This window comes from Galleria mellonella, unplaced genomic scaffold, assembly GCF_026898425.1.
Source record: "Galleria mellonella isolate WM207_F2 unplaced genomic scaffold, CSIRO_AGI_GalMel_v1 utg574, whole genome shotgun sequence".
NCBI lineage: Eukaryota > Metazoa > Arthropoda > Insecta > Lepidoptera > Pyralidae > Galleria > Galleria mellonella.
This window is the reverse complement of record NW_026442122.1, coordinates 1,621,456-1,641,569: the sequence shown is the minus strand read 5'-3', so window position 1 is coordinate 1,641,569 and position 20,114 is coordinate 1,621,456. Positions and strand designations below refer to the sequence as shown.

The following is a 20,114-nucleotide window of genomic DNA, read 5'->3' as shown; positions in this document are numbered from 1 at the left end:
AAAAGTATGTAGATTAGATTAGGTACTCGAATGTATGTTAACAGCTATTGCATATGCAGGTAAGTGTCAGTACATTTTACTGTAAAAAGTGAAATACCAGTATAATGGGTATCAAAATCTAAAGTTGAAAGAAATTTTTTAATACCACTGAAATGGCAAAAAAGGATACGGCCCACCTGATGATAAGTGGTTACCGTAGCCCATGAACACCTGCAATACCAGAAGTATTAAGCATGCGTTGCCGACCCTAAAGAAACCTCTTTACCCCCCTTTTGAAGAACCCCCTGAGTGTTCGTATAATGTTTTATTTTGTGTGTAATGTGTATTAACTGTAATCTTCAAATCGTAACCCTAAAATAACGGAATAATGACGTTTTTACATCTACTCAACAATAACCAATGAAATAAATATGTGTATATCCAGTACTTAACATAAATATTTTCTTTCACAAAAGAAAACGAAACAAAACCAACATAAATATTTGATTATAAAATAATCATAAAAATTAACATAAAAGATACAATTAAATTGTGAACTATTTTTTGAAGTTGGTTCCAAAACTTACCTCAACTCGAATAGTTAGATTGTATTCCTTAATGCTTTCATAGTCCAATGGGTGATTTACTTTTATATCTGCCCAAGTAAATCCATTATCGGCTCTTTGTTGCAAATAGAATGTATGGAATTTATTAGTCTGAGCCGTCGATCCGGGCATCAAGCGGTAAAACACGGTCGGATTGTTTTCAATGCCCGAGCTGAAAATACAATAAAACACTATAACAACTTTCACAGCTTATATACAATAATACAGTTACTGGAACATCTACTGTCACGTAACGACATCGATATCTGATTAGGTACTACATTATACTAAATAAAACAAAAGAATGTAATGATTCCGATTTTGTAATGTTTTAAGCAGGTACAAGTATAGTCAGCATCATATTATAAGAGGTACCCAATAAATAAAATTAACGGAAATATGTCTGAGGCATAGATTAAGGACGAATAATTAATGATGCGGACTAGACATATTTATTGTCACGATAACAATAAATACTAAAGTAAAAGAAAATATACTAATACGCATTTGAATTTTCGAATAAAATTAATACCACAATCAATCATACTGAAAAATAAATTATAAAGTAACTTAAAGACGGTAGATTTGCTTGTAAAACAAAGTAAGCTACCTACAATAAATATTATATTTTAGATTGCTATCTATCCATCATCATGACAGGTCCCTTACGAAGTAAACAGAGATATGACTGAAAGTAACTACTCATTTTTAAAAACAAAATAATTTATTTTTTTAAATAAATTCCAAATGTTCTGTCTAAAGAAGACTATTAGTACCTAGGTACTAAATAAAAAATGATCCATTAAAAATAAAACATAATTAATGATGATTGATGGCTATCTCAACCTATGAATGCTTGCAATACCAGAGGCAACATCATATGATAATATTGAGTCACAGTACTCGAAAATTATGGTACTATTTCATACTTCAAACTGCAATACTGCTACATGCAGTATATACAAGTGTAACAGTAACTACTCATTTTTAAAAACAAAATAATTTCTTTTTTTAAATAAATTCCAAATGTTCTGTCTAAAGAAGACTATTAGTACCTAGGTACTAAATAAAAAATGATCCATTAAAAATAAAACATAATTAATGATGATTGATGGCTATCTCAACCTATGAATGCTTGCAATACCAGAGACAACATCATATGATAATATTGAGTCACAGTACTCAAAAATTATGGTATTATTTCATACTTCAAACTGCAATACTGCTACATGCAGTATATACAAGTGTAACAGGTTACTCGTTGGTAGAGTTATGAGTTGAGACAAACACGCAGACTTTATATGGAATCTCTCTCTCTCTCTGGTCAAGGTAGCTAAACCGCGCTAAGCTTAGGCCTAATTGTGACTAATTCTTATGTAGGTATAATGTGTAGAAATAACTAGATAATTAAAATAAAATGTTAAAGTTAGTAAGGTGTATTAGTAATTATAATTTCCTTTGCTTTGCTCGTGTAAGTTTAAAAAGTGTATTTTAGGATGGACAGAGAAGATAATAGAGGTGAATCTGTCATTGTCATCGGCCAGCACTCTTTGTGATAATTATGAATGATGCATTATTATAAAAATAAAATTAAAAATGCAATAACATTTATCTCTAACAATAGTTAATTACAACACCATGATATATACTTATTAGAAACGGTTCTAATTGAAAAATAATCCTATCCTACTTAAAATTCCAAAATAATTTTTCTCGAACAAGTTAAACGTCTTAAAATGTTTTTCTTATTTGATTAACAGATACTGTTACATTGACATCAAAATCTACAAGAATTGTAAAAACAAATTTAAAATGAACTCAATAATTATTTGGAATTGTAGCAATTATTTCCCATAACGGATGATGTTAAAAATACATGATAAGAAGTACAACATTATTATTTTCAGATAGTTGTACAATTGTAAACTAATACTACTAATTAAGTATAATAATTTGATAAAACAATCCTAGTTCAAATTGTAAGAACTTCAAGCACAGATGATTAACAAATGAATGGAAAAATAAAATAGGTAATTTTAAATACATATTACAAACGAAACTTTCTACTGACTAGACATTAAATAAATTTATTGACATGCTTTTCGATTCTTAGACATATCTAAGTCTTGATTGGTGTAATTTAAAATGCACCGATGCACCGACCTACATGCATACAAGGAATTATAATAAAAATACCTTACCATACCTTTTACGTAGGATGTTCAAAAACATGAGTATATCTTAACGATCCGAGCAACGCATTCAATTTATTACTAACTTTAATAAAATATTTCAAGTTTTTTGCCAATATACAATTTTATTTATTAAATACAAGGAACAAAATATACAATACCGTCTAGGCCGGAAATAAAGCAAATGACGACCAAGTAATCATATTACAAAGATGAGGACAAGTCAAATAACTTGGAAATTATTTCCTTTATAACTAAATCGTTAATTGCTACTTAGTCCGGGACTTGAACAGTACTTTTCTCCAATTTGCGAGGAAATTAGATTAATTAAAGAAATATAAAGATATAACTCTTATTAAAAAATGTTAAATGTAATTATTTTGGTGACAAATTGCATTGCAATTGCACCTTTTTTGGTAGGTAAACACTGTGTGTGTCCACATACATTTTTTTTCAAACCAATCCGCACACTAATTTCATTCTTTTTCAAATTAGTTTTATTTTCTTTAAAAAAGGTAATGTACGTTCAATCTATTAAAATATGAATATTATGTGCACAAAAACAAATAATTTATGTGTATATTCTCGTATTTAAAAAAAAACTCATGAACACCTCAAGTCAATTTAGTATCATTGACTCTAAGAATTAAAACAGACATAAAACAGTTCAGTAAATTTCATTATTCTCTTATTAATAATTGTTAACGTGTTATTTCCGTGATCGTGCCTTTTTATATATATTTTTTTACAATACAGCAATTTCCGACCGAATAGAAGAAACTAATATCATAATTATCTATACTATTAATTATATAAAGCTATTGAAATATTTTACTAAAGCTTGTTTTAATTCATGTATCTGAGCCCGGTTAATTGTGATCCCCGTTCCATGTAAGCAGTGAGCCCTTGCAAATGCACGCTAGTGAATCACGATAACCATATTGTGTTCATGACGATGCATTTGTAATCCAACGAATAGAGACAGTCGCAATTATCATGTGAGAGGCAAATAGTACGATAAATTGAAGACGCGAGCGGCGCACAGACACGAGGAATTCTATTTCAATTAGGTAATGCGATAATGGATTAATGTGAACCTGCCTAGTCTACATGTAATATAGTATAGAAAGGTGCAGTTCACTTCAATCCAAAAACGAGAATAAACGGAACAGGGTGGAATGTTGTTCGTCGTTGCATAATTTATAGTCAAATAACGTATCGCGAAATATTAAATGTAGCTTTTGCATCGAAGAACACAGACATCCGAGATCGAGATATGATGGGATTAGGGGCCGAGATGGAAAGGGATCAGTGGCCGCGCGCCGCGGCGTCGCACACTGCGTGCAGGTGACGGGGCTGCGTGCGGTGCCCGTGCCGAACAGTTACACACGCACCTTGCTTTCACGGACACCACTTTGGCACCCACGGGCAAATTTTCTCGAATGTAGACCGGGCCGTACACGGTGTGGTCCCACACGGGGGGATTGTTAGCGCGATCCACTACATCTATCTGGACCTCGACGGATCTGGACAAGGGCGGGAAGCCCTTGTCTTGAGCCATAGCCTCCAACTTGTATGTTTCTCGCTATCGGGGAAAGAGTCGATGGAAACAGACAAAACCACGTCGTTAGTAGTGTTAAGGAGTAGAGGTGCGGCGGGCCCGAGAGCCCGCTGCGCCTTATACCAACCTTGCTTTCACACTGGTCACTACGGTACCCACTGTGACATTCTCTTTGATGTGAACGGGGCCATACGTGGACATGTCCCAGATGGGGGGCTTATTGTTCCTGTCTACCACGTCTAATTCAACGTCCACGTCTGCGGAGGAGGGCGGGTGGCCCCGGTCGGAGGCGCGAACCCGCAGGCGATACCTGTCCCGCTACACATACACGGGTCAGAGGTCAGCGGTCAGCGGGGAGAAACAAAACATAACACAACTAAAATATAAACACATAAGTACTCATTGCTAATAAACAAGTAAAATAATTTAAAAGTAAACTCAAATATCGATCCTCTTTCAGATTGTATCTATCGGCTGTCTAAAAGAAATTTTGCAGTTTAAAACCTACATAGTAAATAATTAACAATCTCACGTACGTCACGCATCCTTTCAGTAAGCCAAATAAAAACAAGAGAAAAGTTAAACAGAACTTTGTTTGTATTATATTATAGTAACCAGTCACAACTTATGCTTTCTCATACAAGCACCATTCGTTCTTACTTACGGCATTTCCTTAATGTAGCCAATATTAGATGGTGCAAGAAAATAAATTGGAAATAAAATATTTCTGATATTTTACAAATTTCGATCTGTACAATAAGGAAAAGACAAACTGTACATTATAAATACTTTTTACAATAATGTAACTAAACTAATTTTAAAAATCAAAAAACTTAATAAAAGCAGGCAATGCATGCAGCTCTGCATACAAGACATGGCGGAAAGGTCGGGTTGCCATAAAAAGAGTTTAGCGACCTCAAACGACTACAACGAAACGACACTCATTGAAATGAATATATTACAAACGATGGACGTTACGATTAACTGTACAAATTTGGTTTTGAGAACGTTGCCCCTTTCACAGAAGGAATAATGTCACAACTGGCCAGATGGCCAAACTGCCTAGCAGGCAATCTGACCATCTTCATTAATGCTAATAAAATACAATTATATCAATAGACTGGTGCCCTGTAAAAAATTTACAATTATAATGATAATACTATAGCGGATGACATTATTGTATGAGTAGTCGTCTACAAGAGCGATCACACATTTGACAAGGCAGGAATCGAACTGCCCCAGTGGGAAAATCCATATCGCTCCGCAAAATAAAATCAGAGATTAGTAACAAAACATGTACATACATATAATACTGATAGGTATGTTCAAAGCGTAAGCTTCTTAAATCAATTAATCTTACTTACAATAAAATAAACTTCGAAAAACTAGTTAGTGCGAAATATTATACATAAGTGCTCTTACAGAAACTGTACATGTTTTAGAACTAAACATAGGTTTCAACGGTGAAATATTTACAGCAGTATTAACTCTGTTATTAGTATTATACACAAGTCGTATTTATCGGTAGAATAGTCAATGCAAGATGGTGCTGCGGAAATAAATCTTAACGAAGATTTAGTGCGGAGCCGGCGTTGGCGGCAAATCAAACTAATAGTGCTGCAAGAAGAACAAGCCCCCGACGGCGGCGGCGCGGACGGCTCGAGCGGCCCGCGCTGGTTTGCGCTGCCGTTCAATGGACAACTACTCCTCACAGCCAGGATTTACCCCTCTTCACAGCAATTTACAGCAGCAGATAAATTTAGAACTATTTACATGTAAGTAAACTTAAAGTGTGTGCCAATTGAATCCTAGGGCTTGTAGGTAGCACTCATCCACCAAACTTTATAGTAAAGTTGATCCCATTCACTCATCACTCTTATCATAAGCACACAGGATGTTATTGGATGTGAACCTATAAACTTAAAAGCATACTTACGTCCAGAGGTTTCTTCAGAACTATCCAGCCAGATTCAGGCTGAATTTCAAAATATTCTATATCAGCTGGATTATATGGTGCGCTTAGAGTATAAACTATAGCACCGTTATTATCCGCATCTTCATCAGATGCGGAAACTCTTAATATATTTGTGCCTATACTAGCATCTTGTTTAACATTCTCCACGTATTTCTGTAATACATATTATAACAATAAACAACAATCGCGACTCCTGATATACATGCAAATTAATCTAAAGTGTATCGCCATGCAAATATGTATATGTGCATATAAAACTACTATATACAGTTCTTATTGCTTACTTGTCTGTCGAATAGTGGAGGATTATCATTCACGTCTGTTATTTCTACAGTAAATGAACAAACGCCTTCTAATGAAGGTTCGCCCTGGTCTGTCGCTTTTACTGTTACCGACACAAACTTGCCATCGTCGCCTTCCCTGTCGAATACTTTATTTGTTGATACTTCTCCGGTTTCTTCATCCACAGTAAATTTCGTACCTTTTTGATTTGGTTGTTGAACAATAGAATACTTTACTTGACCATTCACCCCTTTATCTTCGTCAGTAGCATGCACTTTAATAACGGGGCTACCGTTTGGCGCCCCTTCTTCGACTTTTGAAAATAACTGGGACAATCCTTGAATATAGGCTTGTTATCATTAACGTCTGTTATAAAAACTACCACGACAGCGGTTGATGTATGTATCGTAGCATCTCCGTTGACACAACAAGCACCGTCGTCCATCGCTGTGACGTTAAGTTCGTATTTGTCTCTGTCTAATGATATAGCTTTATTATGCAGTCGAATCACACCAGTAATTTCTTCTATAACAAACTGTCCTGAACTAGTACCACCACCAACGAACCCAAATCGAACATTATCGCCATCTTTATCCGATGCTACTACAGTAGTGACTAACGTATTTGGTCCTGCATTTTCGTCAACATTAGGAGTGTATACTTGTTGCGAAAACTTGGGCTCTTCGTCATTTTTGTTCTTTGTGTAAACCCTAACTGTAGCTGTTCCGGTCTTAGCAGGCTCTCCTTTATCTTTTGCAGTTACAACAAACTCATAGTAAGCGTTGTTATTATCGGCATCTAATTGTTTGTTATTTGTTATAATTCCATTAGAATCGACGCTGAAGTGATCATCTGGAACACACAGTTTTTATGAAGTGTACAATACAAAACAAATACGTTTTTCTTAATAATTACCTACTTATTTTACAACCTTTTGATTACTTATTAATATCTGTTATGATTAAAAACATAGAAATTTTAATAAAATATAATAATAAAATGGAATATATTATATGTTTTCTCATGGCTTTTAATGTTTAATGACAACAACACAGTTCCTAATAAAATAATCCAATGGAATACCACCATTAATGATGACTTCTTATTTGTATCTATAATAAGTTTACTATTTCGATCTTTTGGGGGAAATAACAAAGAGTATCTATGTATCTATCTTATTATTGTATATCGATGCACCTATCTGGGTTATCTATCAGATTTGACTTAAGAAAGTACTCAAGCTAATTTTCAATATTATTACAAGAAATAAAACGTTAAATTATGATTCGGATAAATAAAATTAAATAATTATAGACAATCACGGTTGAATTAACAATATATAATTTATCCTTAATAATAAACTGCGTGTTTAGTTTTAACGGTGATTATATTTTCACAAATGAGAAACTGATTTGAATGAAAATAGCTGTCAGAATGTTTAGATATGGAGAATTACTTAGTGTTTTTAAATACATTCTACGGGGGGGAAGAGATTGTTAGTAATGAGGAGGTTAGTTCAATCTATCAATATACCCTATCACGTCGACCTCCACGATTCCTCCTGGAAACCATCGTGACTAATTCGTCATAGTCGTAGAATACTGACGGAATATATATATTTAATATATGTCAGATCCGTCAGTATTCTACGACTATGACGAATTTATAGTTGAATTCGTCACGATGGGATAACTGATCTGTCTTTTCATCCTCATCATTCATCCCTCCCCGTGCCATGATGCCCCACCAGTGTATACCGATATCGCAGGCGGAGTTACCATTCCATTATTATCCATTAAAAAAAATACATTCTACATAGACAATATTTGAAAGAAAACTGGACTTGTAACAACTCACAACTACCGACACCTGTCGTATATATGAGGAAGTTTTGTTAAACAAAATGAAGTCTAGATGGCGTTAGTAGTCATAAATTTAAATGATCTGTACAAATTATATAAGCACCTGAAACAAGATATTCTATTTCGGCGTTCTTTCCTGAATCGGCGTCCATGGCTTTAACTTTGAGGATACTGGTGCCCAGAGGAATGTCTTCGTCGACGTTATGAGCCTGGTAATCAGGCAACTCGAATTTGGGTGCATTGTCATTGACGTCCGTAACGCGAATCGTTAACTGAAACACGACAAAAAGATTATTATTGTAGTATTAAACTCAACACCTACGGTGAGATATCTAAAGATACAGTTAGTAATATGTATAACTCTTATACAAAAATCGAGATAAACATTAGGTATGTATCATCAAAAAACTAAATTCAAAAGGATAAGAATACCCCTACAATTAGATGATTGGCAACAATCTCAATTTGTCTTGCACAATTATATAAAGTAAAACCTTTGTCTACAGCATTTGCAGGAGAATTAGCTATTATTTTTGTATCAAATATCAGTGCTAATTGTCACTTGCCACATTTCTGTATAATAAATAAAAACCTAATCATATTTATTTTAATTATTTTAAATCTAAACTATATAACATTTTACTATAATAAAAGCATCATTTTTATTTAAAACCAAAACACAGTCTAAAGAACTTAGCTCCTTATACTATAATAATGTCCTCTAATACTATTGTTGTAGACGTCTATTGTTTAGTCTCTTATTCAAATGTTATATGTGTAAAATATTATAATTTACATTTGTATCCATGTTTTATTCAGCTTGGTATACAATTTACACATTGTAACATACTGTTACAATAGTTAATATTCGTCGTAAGCTTTGTAAATAAATATATTTTGTAGTGTAAATAGATTATAGTACAAATTATTAAATTGTATTACAAATACTCCTTACACTGAAATAATATTTACTGAATTCTAATTCAAAGGGTTAAAGAGACATACCTACTAATATATGTAAATAGTATTTATTTTCTATCATAGATAAACAATTACCTAATAGATTCAGATATTTAAATTACCCAATATTGAACAAGTGTATTTATATAGCTCCGCTAAAAATCTACTCCAATCATAAACACCCACATACCGATGAACTAACAGATATACGAACGAAATAAACATAGATATTGTGTCAATTTAGAACGCGGCATCACGTGTTTACAAAAAAAATTGTGCTTCGCAAGAAATGCGTTTTTCGTTCCGCAAAGAAGAAATGTTAATGAAAAATTTATTATTTATATTATATTTAGAAGATATTTTAATAGTTACGAAATTAATATTGAATTAACACAAGAGTAATTGCAAAAAGAATTATTAAAATTGATTTAGAATTAGATACTACTGTATGGGGTTCTTCAAAAAAAGGCATAAAGAGATTTCTTCAGGGTCGATAAAGGGCGTGTAATGCCCCTGGTGGTCTACCATGAAATGAAATTTCGAATTTTCGGGCTCAATTTCGTGTTTTTGTTCGTACCGAAATCGATCCAGTAAACGGAGTTTAACATTTTGTTCATCATAAATCCTATCCTAATAGTCCAGAGGAACGATTTTTTAACATTTTTAATAATTTTAAACGGTATATATTATGTATTTTTAACATGAAATCTGTTTCATTCGTCCCCGAAATTTTTAAAAATATTTCATGGTGGGCCTACCATTGGTGGTATTGGAGTCGTTCATAGGCTACGATAACCACTTACTATTAGATAGGCCGTATACGTTTGCCGCGTTAGTGGTATAAAAAAAAGCAAACGGACAGCCTTTCTAAAGGAAAGCGGTAATCGTCCTCTATAAACATGAATGGCATCATGATCATGACATAATATAGTGTGATATCCATGGTACCCTAAATGTGTTGTCATTCCTGAGGACTGTGATGTTATGCATCTGTATCCTATAATTTCACTATCATACCCTGCTCTCCAAATAGAAACAGTCATGCAAGCTACTTCACGACAGAAACACAAATGGGACAGACCCATTACAAACGACTTTTGTACAAAGTTTCCCTCTAGTAAACAACACGGGTGACATAGCCACAAAAAAATTCAGACAAATCGAGGACCTTTGTAAATTGATTAAAAATAGTTGTAAACCTTACATTATATAGATAAAGCATAGAGTGTTAAAAATGTTTCAAAATTTAATGAGCTCATTCGATAGCTGATAATTTTATTTTTATCTAAACGTTCTTTTCGCAGTCGTCTTTTTTTTAACTAAACTTTTTAAATTTTTATTGGGAACTATTTTTTCTATTACACCTCATCAGTACTTATAGCTTACCTTCTTTTACCTACTCATATATGACTCAAAATATTCAGGAAAGATATTTGTGTACATATACATTTGAAATTTTATCAAAATCGATTTGGTAATTTAGTCTTTAAATCAATATACTGATTTGGCCACAATTGAATCCGATTTTTTGAGCAACACAATCTCAAATAATTGGCGAAATATTTGTTTGAAGATACTCTATCTATAATATATAATCTAACCTGTAAACATAAGTAGTAAAATAAAAAGTAACCTCGATACCTACCTCAACAGACGTGGAGAATCCGCCGGAATCTTCGGTTGCCGTAACAACCAAAGAATACACATGAGGCTGCCTCAAGTCTTCGAAGTCCAATTCCTTCGCCAACTTGACTATGCCCGAAGTAGGACCGATATTGAATGTGCCAGCGCCTTGCCCTTGGGCCTTGAGGGTGTAACGGATTTCTCTATCCGCAAATGACTTTGCTTTTACAGATATAATACTGGAATATAAAAAATACAAGTTATTTTCTTCGTTATACGATAATATGAACTAAAATTATATCCCTGTTTTGTATTAAAAACTGTATTCCGCAACATTGACCACGTGGAATAAGTTAAAAATTACACCATTATGTTAAACATTATTATTCGTGTAGCCGTGTGGTCGCGGCGTAGAATAGGTCACCCCTTTCTTTCTCGTGGGTGTCGTAAAAGACGATTAAGAGACGGCGAGGGATGGGCAGCAACGTCCCTCTTAAAACATCTCTAAGGTCAGGTGGTTGCCAGTCCGCCTGCGAAGCGTGGCAACTACTGGCAAAACCCCCCAAGGGGAAACTGAACATAAGTTCAGCAGTGAACAGTTAAGACCTGATATGATGATGATAATACTAAATTTTATTCAAATCCGTTCAATAATTTAAACGTGATTGAGTAACAAACATACAAACACCGTTATAATTTTTAAAAATAAACGAAAAAGAATAATGAAAATAAGTTCCAAATAAAAAAAAACAGGCAAATTGACAACTTCCAACTTTGAAGGGATATTTTGAAGAATACCAGTATCAGAAATTATTAGGAAATAAGTATTTATTTATTAACGTTTTTTTAAGGTAAAATTACATTTTTCTACTCAATGTTATGATGGCTGTTGAGCAATCAGATATTAATATTTTAAACGACAAATTAAATACAATATTATTCAAACGTTTTTGTTTCACAAAATTTTGGTATCTACTTATTACTACACTTGCTTATTACACTTTTTGGGACTCGTACGTGATGTGTGCAATTTAAATTTACATATAAAAAATTAAAAGAACAAAAACCTTACTCTGAATCTTTTTTCTGGTTCTCCGCTATCTCGGCCTCGTAACTTGGCAAGTAAAACTGGGGAGCTCGCTTGCCACCAACTATACTAAGCCGCTCCTCAGGAGTAGACTGGAATCGCCTTTCATCAACACGACCGCTCTGAAAGTTTTAAAATATACATTTGACAAATCATTTTTTCTTACAAATATCTTTAAAACATATAACTCATATTTCTATAATTATTAAGTGATTAAAAAATTTCGAAGCAATTGGGATGTGAACCCGCAGCTTCTATCTACGCCATACGGAGCGTTAATAATATTTTTAGTATACGATAAATTACCAAAATATAACAAAATTGTAAATAAATGACATCTGTACATGGGAAATATTTAAGAAAAAGTAATATAAGAGTTCTTAATAAGACCAATAGAAGCCAAAACAAACAAATTACAATTTTAAAAATTTTATCTTTCTGACACGGTTTTCACAGTTACAAAATTGCTCGAAAGTCTAACATAAAATCTAACTTATGTTTTATCTTCATACACAATGTAAAAATAGACTATTTCGTTGATTTTCCTGCTTCAGAAGTCAACGCGTATGAAGTAGCGGGTAAACAGCTAGCACTCAACAATATATTAACATTTTTTAATTAACTACGCTTCTGCCGTTCAGTAAAAGCACAACCCGTAGGATCCTAAGTGCCATAATATTGAAAAAGTTATTAATTATAACTAATTTTAGAAGTATATTAAATTAATTCTAATCGTTTGCTTTGTTGATTTAGAGTACTTTGAATATGTCCTTCACATTTTATATATATTAATTAGACAATTTGATAATATAATAAGTAAAAACTAATTATAATTATCCAATGTGATAAAAGCTCGTAAATTTAAGAAAAATGTCATCAATTGCATAATATATCAATAATACATTATTTATATTAATTAATATATTAATGATACATTCGTATTAATTTCAGTCTTGTTTCAATTACAGTAATGTTAACAAATTTACAAAAATGATTTAGACAAGTGCACTATTAGTGATGACCTATTTTTCGTCATCCAGAAATAACCAGATACTCCACATTATATTTATAAGATTTTCGCGAGTTAAACTTTGACGTATTCGATTATTTAACATTCAAAGTTATTATAAGAACATCGGAATTGAGAGCACCATATAACTGAGTCATAAAGTTTGGTGACATGTGCGCATATATTGAATTACTTATCAGTTATCAGGTCAAATAAGGTTTCATTCCAAGAAGAAATATTTTTAAGGACGAAACTTACAACAGGGCATGGTGCGGGTATTTTCACAATTTATTTTAACAGAAACAAATGTAAGTCTACCTAATATAATATTCAAGTAAGAAGTCCACAAAGGGTCACTTACTAACAAATCAACATAGGTTAGATATAATTTAACCACGTCTGACAAAGTTGATATTTGAGAAATATATTTCTTTACATAATATTGTATACAAGTATAAATAAAACAAAAGATTACTAGAAATTCGAAGTAAAAACTTAATAGCACCTCGATCCAAATACCTTAAATAACAAAATAGAATAAACAAATTAAAAAAATTATTTACCTGATCTTCGGCTTTCACATACAAAACATACTCCATATCCAACTGGAAGGGATCAGTCCCTCTCGTGCGGACCACTCCAGATCGTTCGTCAACTTCGAATCTCCCTCCGGTTCTATCTCTTACGATGAAATAATGGATATTGTGATCCGTATCCGGATCCCTTGCTTGAAGAGTAAAAACTGGGGTATTGGGAGCAGCATTAAGTTGTACCACAGTCTGCATAGGTAGTGGACGGTTGATGAAGTAAGGAGGTTCATCGTTTACATCTTTAACGTGAATGATGACGCGCTGATTGTCAGTATCTGAAACGTTCAAACAATAGTATATGAGACACCAAAATATTTACAGATAAAAACGATACTAGACTGATTAATATACAATCATAACGCCTATCAAATCAACTGTAATACATTAACTATAATGTATTAAGTCAACAAGGAATGGTAATTTATGTTAGGACCTGACCCAGTAATGTCATATAGGCAACAAATGTGACTCCATTCTGTATTAATATTATATCTTAGGAATATACAGTAGATTTAAATTAATATTTACCACATTTATCGTACGAATGGATATAATTATAAGCCCATGAGCTAGGTCTCAAATATACAATAATTACTGCTTTACTAATATTCATACCTTAGGCATGGTATTAATTAGTACCAGAATAATAAGACGGAAAATGGATAAACATGTAAAGTTATATAAGTATTTAATTACAATTTTCTTAAAAAATGTAACAACGATCAAAGTGTATTTTATATTTATCTTAAACACCTGTTTGTTGCTGAATTTGCTGCAACAACTTAATGACTTCTTCGACTTACATCAGAAGTATAAGTAATAAATAATATACTGATCTTAAAATCATTAATTACCTTAAATTAGGTATTTTAATAGTAACCTATATCAAGAATCTACTTTATGGGTGTAATACTTACAAAAAAATAGAAATAATAGGTATACAGCACCACAATCTGTTAGTGACTGTATGAATACAAGAGATACAAAAAATGAAATGCACTCTAAAGAATAAAAATTGAAACTTTTTATATCATTTGTCCAATTTTGTTTTTTGTCGAATTCTTTAATGTCCCCTCCCGGCCTACCCCTTTCTTCCCCATAGGTGTCACAACAGACAACTAAAGGAGCTTAATTGTCGAGAAAAGGGCAGCAGCGTCTCTCTTTAAATATTACCAAAGCCTAACTGCAATTGCCAATCCGCCTGCCAAGCGTGGTAACTACTGGCATACAAGGGGGGTATGGGGGGTATAGGGGAGGACTATGTTCAGTTAATAGCTGACATGATGAAGATGATGATTTGTATATTAACAAAATTTAATCAAATCAGAAGCGGTTGTTAGTAATAGAACTAGCTGCCCCTTTGCTAATAATGCACCCTGTCAGGTCGACTTCTACATGATCCCCGCTAGAAACTATCGTGATTAATTCTTCAAGTATTTGTTACGATGAGTCAACTGCCCTGCTTTCATCCTCACCTAACATTCCACATTAGTGTCCTGCCAGCGTATACCGATGACGAAAATAGGATTACCACTCTATTATCATCCATAAAAAAATCCAAGAAATATAAGATTTGGATGTTTAAAATAATATTCATATATTCCTGTAAGTAATGTATTACAGGAAAGGAAATGATAATGACACCTACTCATTTCTTTATTATGTTGGAGTCATCGATCATTAATGATCGATGGTAGGAAAATACTTTAGTGTGGATGGTTTATTATTAGAAAAATATATAAGAAATGGCGTTTGATATTTCAGCTTTATTTTTTAAATAAATAATGGGCAATCCATTAAATCCTATACAGAAAGTCAGCCAGCAAATATATAATATACCTCCAAACAATGTATTCTTTGAATAACATTTTTTTTTAATTTACCACGGTCTTTGATATATCTACACAATATATCACAGATAATATACAAAATAATACCCAGAATAAAATTCTAAAATATACATATAGTATGTTATATAATTTATCTTTATTATCGTACCTATCAATATGATTTAAAATTCCAGCTATTAAGAATTTTACGACTTAAAGTATTATGCATATACTTACATTTTAAAGCCACTGTAAAATGGTAAGCGTGAAAAAGAAATAACACACACTAATTAGTTAAACCATCACCAAATTCCGAAGATATTATTTAATAAAAGCAGATTAGTACGTAAATATTAATTACATTTTGAATCTTAACAGCTTACTATAAGGTAAATATAAAAAATAACTTACTAAGTAATATAACATAATATATAATAATAATAAAATAATATAACAATAATACTAAAATTATCGTAGACATAGTTGAGAAACCACCACATTATAACAAATTAAAAAAGTCAGTATAATTTTTTTTATTTATCGAAAGCATTTTATTGTTATAATCGCTTTGGAGATTTGAATTGGAGATATAAGATCAAGTCAATAATTATTTTTAAATTTTTGTGAATACATTCAGAATTTTTAACGAAGTACCCTATCATTTATTCCTGTTGTCAGTAAATTATAATGTCGTACGAAAATAATTCGTAATTTTGGAGGTATTTTTTTTTTATTCTTTTACTAATTATGCGAATAATACAGTAACAAAACTGTCTAGAGTTAAAACTAAATATTCCCGCGTGTAAACCTCACGCAAGCATCTCACTTTATGATTAAGAAAATAGCTACATATATTGAGATTCGGGTTAAAAAAATGTACTGGACTTACATATATGAGATAATGGTTCCATAGGGAACATGTGACAGGTGCTCTGAAGGTTTACCATTAATCATAAGTCGCAAAAGGTAAGTCTCTCTGATATGATAGGTGGTGACGTTTCCAGTTGTAAATATTTACAAATTCAAATTTTTATACGTTTAAACATGTTTATTTATATCTAAATTAAGAGTATATTTTAGATACTTTTGTATCATTAAGGGATTAATTAGTTATATTGGTGTTAACCATAAAAATCAAATATTTTCACGCCACACGGTTGAATATAGAGATACCGTTGTTACCATTAAATACTTGTAATGTTATTCAGACAAATAAAATTGTCGTTTACTCATACATTTGTTCATTCATTTGGTGGTACCTAATATGTATCTCGATTTAGTATAAAAGGTTTAAAAACTAATTTCTAACCCTTATTCCTCCTAATTTAATTTCCTGGAGACATACTTAAGATAGATGCTATGCATATTATATATATATATATATATATATATATATATATATATATATATATATATATATAACCATGTACAAACACTAGGATGGTTATATTAATACAAACAAACAACACACATTATCATAGATCCTAACAAGCAAGCGCTATCCCTGTTTGTCCGGGAGGATTTTCGTAAATCTGCGATATAAATCCGCCGTTTGCTATAATCCTATTCCGCGGCTTTAGTTTTGGGTATAACTAGTTCAAAGACAAATAAATGAAGAGAAAACATTGACCCATAAATGGTTCTCTCTAAGTTTTCATCTGTACAAATGTGACATTTAATTTACTGTAATTAAATACCTGCCGGTCAAGCTTCGCTCGAGCTCGAATTTTCTCTGAAGAGACGTAATGATATCCATTTTTCTTCACTACTAGTCAAGTACATTCTGCCCCACAAGAAATTCGCACGACTTTTAATATTTGAATTTAGAACGCGGAAGCATATGTCTATAAGTGGTATAAAAAAGATAGGTAATTTAAAATTTCATTTTTGCTAAAACATTATTTTATGACGGAAAATAAAATACAATAAGGAGGACTACATTACATACATGGCACAGTGACAGTATCTCATATTTCTAGATTAATTCAAGCAAGATATTCGTCGTACAAAACAACGGAGGGGAATGGCCTACTGAACACTAGCAGCTTTGTTCGTATCTAGACACATTTTGGACGCGTGCCAAAAATCAAAACATACATATGAATGTAACTATTACTGCATTTAGGATTTTATATACTTATTATTTGTTTTGGACCCTCGTCGTCGCAAACCTTTGTTTTTTATTTACTCCATACTGAGTAACGTTGTAAAGAAAAATAGGTGAATTTAAAGCGGCGGATGTCTGGCCGTCAGACACAAATAGACCAATTGTGTCTGCGTCCTGAATCCTGACTGATAGTCAGAAATAGTTTACAGATTTTAGATCATGACTAACAATTAACCTTATTACTATTAAAATAATGTATTGTCAAATAATTCACCTTTTAAAACTAACTGGATTATTCTTTTAAAAGTAAAAAAATATTTATATTTTATACAAAGTACGCAAACATGTGGATGTCATAAGAGCGACTAAGAAAACATAATGACCGAAGGATAACTGCAGTCGCCAACCCTCCTGCCAAGCATGGCAACTACTAGCAAAGCCCCCCATAGGAGGAGGCCTATGTTTAGCAGTGGACAGTTAACGGCTGATATGATGATGATGATGTAATTACGCTCATTGCATGTCTATATTTTGTCCTAGACTCCGAGTTGCAAAACAATGCGGCTTGTCAAATTATTTAACAGATTACCCACTGATATGAAAATCATTGACAATTTCAATACTTTTAAAACTAAGATTAGAGATATTTTGTTGAAAGAGTGTTTTTATACTTTAGACGAATATACTAATTACGTGTTTGACAAGTAATTTAATTTCATTATTTTTATCTACTACGTATTATAAGCTATCATTTTTTTTTATTATTTTTTAATTGACCTTATTGTTTATTTCTTTAGTTTTTTTTTTTTTTTTTCAATATTGTTACTAATTTCAAATACAATTGTATGATTGTTATAGAATAAATGAGTATGAATATATAATCTTGTATATTGTATCAAAGTATTGTGTGTTAACAACTGTTACCGACTAATACTTGATTTTGCTATGTTTATGTATATTCGACATGTGACCTATCCAATATGGTAGGTGTCGACTCTTACCGTTGTTGTTAAAACCGGAGACAAATATTTATTTAGATTACTTATATAGTATACTACGCCATGTGATTCCGATATAAACTTTACAGGAAGAAGGATGAGAACTCCAAACTCATTGAACACCTAACTCCTAGCTTTTGGACTGCTGCCAACCATTGATAACAAATTTTATTAGGATCGAAATAGCGTTTCAGAAGATTTCATAATACCGACATTAACGGTGCGTATTTGAGAAAAGAATATTAATATAATTATATAATTTATGGAATATAATACAAAATATACTAAGTACCTATCAAATATAATTCAAAGCGCATATATTTAATTGTGTTTTCATCAGGATGAACGTACGGAATGGCCGAATATTGAAAATTTAATTTTGATTCCATGATTGTTGTGAAAACAGAGACATAAATGACACTCGTTGAATCCCGTAAAATATGGAGGTTTTAATATCGTTTGCGAGGTGTGAGAGGCGGTTCAACCCCCTCCCGTAAGATTGGAGCCGAATGCTCTCCCTAGCAGTGTTGCCGAAATAGCCCTGTGTGGGCTAAATGTGACACATTTTCTCCTTTTCCAGTCCTTTATAATTTAAAATAAACTTTCGTACTTTAATTTAATTTAAATAATGTGGATTAATATGCGTCGACATTATTTTCAAAAGAATTTACCAACAATGACTCAAAAGAGCTATCCTAGTTCTGCTTTATTACTACTTTGTGATATTTTGTGAATTTTCTACAAGTGAATATATCTATAAATTTATATTTTATTGAATAAGTCTAGTAAATAATAAGTAAAAATTAACTCAATCGAAATCAGTCACTATAATTATTATCATCGTCATCTATCGTGTGCTATAAAAGATACACATCATCCTCATATTTTACTTTCAAAATACGGTCCCGAGTCCCCTACTTTACCTCAAAATTATATTTAAGTCAATATCTTTACACAATTTTAAAGATAATCTTTCTACTAATACAATAAAATACTATAATCAATTTAACCTTTCAAATTATTTTAGACTAATCTAGCCCTTTTCAATTTAATTTAGCCCTAAAACCCGGATCCGAGTTGGTAACACCGCTCCCCAACCCACATTCGGTCGGCATTACACTGCGCAATACTGCGCATGTCTACACTACCACTGCCGCGTGCTTTCCTCGTGGCCAACCTACTCGACATGACATGCCGCCTGCCGACATGAGTAGCATTCTCGTATACAGGTGCTGCCTATTTGATGCCTGCTGTTGCTAATACTGGTTATTGTACCATATATTTTATTTACTTTTTAAGGGGTTTCCAAAAGATGTATACTTTTTTCGCCTACACATTTTGTGGCTATATGACCCGGTTACGTAACCAATTATGAACCAATTTTGATAATTTTTAAAATTCATCAAGTTCAATTTTTATATTACTCCAATATTAACTATAGTAACGATAGAAGCT

The 20,114-nt window shown here is 32.3% G+C and overlaps 1 protein-coding gene across 1 annotated transcript; it reads right to left on the bottom strand.

Annotated features, from left to right (window-relative positions):
- Positions 1 to 566: 566 nt before the first annotated feature.
- Positions 567 to 16,501, bottom strand: LOC113516795 (neural-cadherin-like; the record flags this gene model as incomplete). Its single annotated transcript, XM_052899538.1, is given in 10 exon segments — positions 567 to 756; positions 4,171 to 4,361; positions 6,274 to 6,465; positions 6,597 to 6,916; positions 6,919 to 7,446; positions 8,560 to 8,728; positions 11,062 to 11,278; positions 12,112 to 12,248; positions 13,699 to 14,000; positions 16,444 to 16,501. Coding segments are annotated over 10 exon segments (2,304 nt in total), but the record flags the coding sequence as incomplete, so codon positions are not given.
- Positions 16,502 to 20,114: the final 3,613 nt, after the last annotated feature.